The sequence below is a fragment of the Daktulosphaira vitifoliae genome, unplaced genomic scaffold (assembly GCF_025091365.1).
Source record: "Daktulosphaira vitifoliae isolate Bord-2020 unplaced genomic scaffold, ASM2509136v1 Scaffold_2, whole genome shotgun sequence".
Lineage (NCBI taxonomy): Eukaryota > Metazoa > Arthropoda > Insecta > Hemiptera > Phylloxeridae > Daktulosphaira > Daktulosphaira vitifoliae.
Genome location: NW_026099573.1, coordinates 3,350,693 through 3,355,863, shown reverse-complemented (window position 1 = coordinate 3,355,863; position 5,171 = coordinate 3,350,693). Strand labels below are relative to the sequence as shown.

Sequence of the window (5,171 nt, the reverse complement as noted above, 5' to 3'; positions counted from 1 at the left end):
AAAAAAAAAAAAAAAAAAAAAAAAAAAACACATCATAGTAAAATTAATACCTTCTCAGCTTCGCATCGAAGCTAAAATATAATTGTACAACTTTTATCAATAATTCTTTAAAAATTCGTTTTTTACTAACTATTTACAGTGATTATATTTCAATAAATATACTAAAACTTAATAAATAATATGTATATATATATATATCACTGGTGATCCGCTAACTGTTTTACGCAATATCTTAAAAGTATAAGATAAAATATATTTACATTTCTTTTCAGAAGTTATAAGTACAAGGTGGCCCATAATAACCTTTCACATTTTATTTATAAATAACTTTTGTTCAAAAAAAGGTAGGATAACGGTAAATCCAGTTCCAGATAGCTAGACGATGCCTAATTATGTTTCATTGCGATTTTATCCTAATGGAGCAGTGGACGGGTGCTCATCATGCGTTTATCGTAAAAGCTTATTATAATAATAATGACTCTTACGTAAGTGCAATTCTTGAGTTACGTAAAACTTTTAATCTTGACGGAAAAAGTGCAGTTCCATCGCGTCTAAACAGTGAATTTATGGATAAAAAACTTTAAGGAAAGTGGTGATGCGTTTAAAAAAACACCGAGCGGTCGAAAAGTTTCCATATGAACTCCAGAAATGGTGGAATAAGTGAGAAATTCAGTACAGATTAGCCCCGTCAGATCAACGCGAAAACGATCAGCAAACTTGAATATTTCACGGACTTCTCTGCAGAGAATTTTGTCCGATCACCTTAATTTTCATGCTTATAAAATTTTAATCACTCAGAAATTGGAAACAACTGATCCAGCAACAAGAAAATCATTTGTTCAGAGTATGCTCGAGAAACTTAATTCTGGCGAAATTCCGTTTACTGATTACTAACGTGGCTCATTTTTACCTCAATGGCAATATAAATAAGCAAAATATGCGGTGTTGGTCTAATGAGAATCCAATGCTCGTGCAAGAGAAGCCTCTTCATTCCCTCAAGCTAACGGTTTGGATGGGTATCGCCCAACATGGTATCGTGGGGCCAGTTAACGGTGAGCGCTATCGTTTGATGTTGATTGAGTTTCTGGTACCCGAATCGAAACGTAGACGAAAATTATCAGCTACCTAGTTTCAGTAAGACGGGATGACCTGTCATTCGGCGAAAGAAACGATTGAACTGTTGCGAAAAAATTTCCGCCACAGACTGGTTTCGCGGAACATTGAAATTTGTTGACCGCCTAGGTCACCCGACTTATCGGCGTGCGACTATTTTCTATGAAGATATTTGAAATCCAAAGTGTATGCGGACAAGCCCAGGACTTTGGAACAACTTAAGAACAACATTATTCGAGAATCGGGCCTTATTGGAACAGATATGCTGATGAAGATGTTCGAAAACTTAAAAAACGTCTGAATGTATAAAAAATGAGGGTAAAAATCTGCAAGGAATAATTTTTAAGACTTAAATTGTAAAAGTAATTTAAATATACTATCTAAAAACGGCATATTTCTACTTTATTTTAGTATTTAAATTATCTCTGTACATACATTTTTCGCCAGGTTATTAAAAAAATAAACGTGAAAGGTTATTATAGGCTACCTTGTACCTTACATACTTAAAATAGTTGAAAAAAATAAAGCTTTATCTCCTCTTGTTTTTTCGTAAAATTTCATTATTTTCAACTTTTTAAACTGAAAATTACGTATATAACTTGCTTAAAAATAAGAAAATTGTTCATCGGTCATAACTTTTGAACTAATATTTTTGAAGTTATTAACATTTTAATAACAACATTATAGGTGAAGCGAGGGTCTGTTATTTTTATTTCTAAATGTTTATCAATCGTACTACTACTTCCACCCTTCCATAAAAATATTATTAACTTCCAAAATTCTGGTTCAATAGTTGTTATTGTACAGTCATTTTTTTGTTTGTAAGCTAGTAAAATATATATGTTTCCATTAAAAAAACTAAAAATAATATAGTTTTAAGAGAAAAGTAGAGGAAATAGAGATATATTTTTTCTGTTAATTTAAGTGTATAGGATACTTAAAATTTCTGAAAAGAAAGATTTATATTTTATTTTGTACTTATAAAGATATTGTGTCAAACATAGATAACAGACACCCGTATATACAGAGTCATTCATTAAATATAAGACACTCATTATTTGGGAAATGATTGAGAATATTAAATTTTCGTATAGGAAAATATTGTTTAATTAAAAAACGTCTTTAAAAATATGTAATTAAATAATTTTTTTTCATCTCTTCGAGGATAAAAAATCTAAATATTAATTTTCTTTAACAGGAATCTCTAATTTTAGTTTGATGATATAATAGAAAAAAAAATTTAAATAATTTTGTTTCATATTATGTTTATTAACGTTTGTGTTTTAAAATTGTTTAAAGATTTGGATTTAAAATACAAATTCATTACTAGTTTGGTTTTTATAATGCAAAATGTAACAATAATCCATTTTAACGAACCATACATTATTTATATTGTAGGTTGGGCTGGGTTTTTAAAATGCTAATTAATAAGAAAAATTGTCCACACTTGCCATTCAACTAAGTACTATTGTAAATTTACGTCGTATGTAATAGTATATACGATATGCATTACTTATTACAAACATGTTATTTTGAGTTCTTTTAATAAATGAACATTTCCTTTTATTAGTATATAATATTTTCAATAGATTTTAAGAAAATGAGTATCTTATCCTTAAATAATCACCCTGTATCTATATGTATAAATATTTATAAAAGTGATTACTTTGATAGTATTAACTAGGTGATCACTATCGTAATCATCTGACGTAGAAGATTCAGTTGATGTATTAATTTGAATTGAATTTGCTCCATTATTCTAAAATTAATTTCATAAGTAAAAGAAATTATATTTTCTCTAATGTTGTTTTAATTTACAATTTAAATTAACAGTGCATAATTTATCAAAAGTGTTCTATAAAATATATAATTTCTTATTAATTGTTAAGAAAAAAAAACCAGCACAATGGGGATGTGGTATAGTTTAATCCAGTATAGATGATATCTGACAGTGATTAAAATCATTATCATAAAAAACGCTTCGATGTAAATCTGTAGATAGTCTATAATTTTAAGAAATTGTTTGATTATTCTAAAGACAAAATTAACTCCTATTTTTATCTTTATTCCTAATTAGTAGTTGATTTATAAGTATAATTTACGAATAAATATCTATTAAAGCAATTCAACGTAGTATGAAATTGATATTTAATAATTTAGTATTGTAATTTTTTCGGAGAATTTATAAAAAATTATAAAGTATTTATTACTTTTATGGCAAACGGGTATAAAAATTGAAGGGCTTGACACAGAACTTTTTAGATAATAATTATTAATATTTTTTTGGTATTTTAAAGTTGATTTTTTGAAAGTTTATAATAAAAACAAGTTGAATTTGATACCATAACTTTAAGCTCAAGTTCAAGATTGAAATTTACATTATTAAGTAGAAAATTTCATGAAAATAAAAAAATAGTATTGTTAAGATTAATATACAGTTAGGAAATTGTATAATTAATTTACTGTTATTTATCAGAAAAGCTCAATATTTTTTTTGCATTTTTATTGTAGTAGACCACTTTAATAGAAATCATAGTAATCATTTCTAAGTAATTTTTGGTGATTAAAAATATTTAGAACATTATTAATTTTAATAATTTACTTTAACTAAATATAACCAATTAAAATGTTGTTAAAAAAATCTATTCAATTAAGTGTATTAGTTGTGAGCATTTGACGTATCTTTAATAAAAGTTGGTCAAGAAGAGCTGAAAAAATAAATGAGCTATTAAAAAAAAATCACATAGTAAAAAAATTTTAATATGAATCAAAAATTTCTTTAAACGAGGTGGACTACAGTAATGGGGTCGTTTATATTTATTAAAGTTATTAAATTTAAATGAGATAAAAATCAAATGATTTAAAATTTTTTTTTTTTTAAAGATTTAAAACTCAAAAACTTTTGTAAGGTATTTTAAAATAAAATAAATTACAAAATCGAAAATTTTAACACAAAATGCATATGGTAGACATTTTCAACATGAATACAAAATGAAGTTTAAATTTAAAATTAAAAAAAAAAATTTTAAATTATAAAAAAAAATATTTAGAATAATTCACAGAGAGACATCATTTGTAGTACAGGTTTATAAATTAGCGAACCTAAAATTTTGTGTTATCATTTTTGACCACAAAGGTCTCAGATTTCTTTATTTTCACTACTATCCCCTACCAACACCCATGTATTAATAAAGAATATAATGTTTTTATTGTAATATCTAGACGATAAAAAACCCAGCACAGTGGAGTCGCGGTATAGTGGTGACGTTGCATAGTTGGGTCCAGTATAGATTTAATGTGACAGTGATTAGAATCACTATCATAAGAAACGCTTCGATGCAAATCAGTAGATAGTGTTTAATTCTAAGAATTTGGTGGATAATTACAAAAGCTGCATGATCTGCTAGTTCCTTATTAATACCCTGATTAAGATAAAGTATGTCGAATGAAAAAGGGATTATTAAAAAATATTATTTCTCATAAAAAAATTGTGTTGATTCATACACTTTTCAATGAGTTGTAGCATTATAAAGTTAAAAATGTAACCAACCCAACCCAACATCAACTCCTATTTCCTTAATTATATCCAGATTAGTAATTATTTTAATTATATATTATATAATTTTTATAATTAATTATTTTCAAATTATTATTGATTTTTAATATGTTAAAAGTAATCATTTTGAACCTACTTCTTTTTGTTCTTTAAAGTGAAAGTTTTAATAAAAAAAAAATGAATTTATTACCATAACTTTTAACTCAACTTGCAAGTTTGAAATAGATATTATTAAATAGAAAAAAATGAAATTGGTAGATTATTTCAAAAACAACAATAACACTTATTCCCTTAATTTTACCCCGATTTATAACTATAATATATGAATATATAATAATTACAGTAATTAAATTGAGTATGAAAGTGGTATTCAATAATATAATATTGTAATTTTTACGGAGATATTATGAAAATAAAAAGGAGTTGTATATTCATATACTTTTAATGCGTATACAAATTTAAAGGAATTGATGCAATACTTTTTAATAAAAAAATTTTGTTA

The 5,171-nt window shown here is 25.7% G+C and overlaps 1 protein-coding gene across 8 annotated transcripts in view; it reads right to left on the bottom strand.

The window, feature by feature from the left end:
• LOC126898779 (protein timeless) overlaps positions 1-5,171 on the bottom strand; it is a 57,503-nt gene that overhangs the window by 28,864 nt on the left and 23,468 nt on the right. For 7 of the 8 annotated variants that reach the window (XR_007702376.1, XM_050673113.1, XM_050673109.1 and 4 more), the window contains one exon: positions 2,780-2,872. The exons of the other annotated variant lie outside the window; for it this stretch is intronic. Coding sequence is in view for 6 of the 7 variants with exons in the window: in XM_050673113.1 (XP_050529070.1) it covers positions 2,780-2,872 (93 nt within the window). In the remaining variant the exon portion in view is untranslated. The remainder of the gene's footprint in view (positions 1-2,779; positions 2,873-5,171) is intronic. 8 annotated transcript variants of the gene reach the window in all.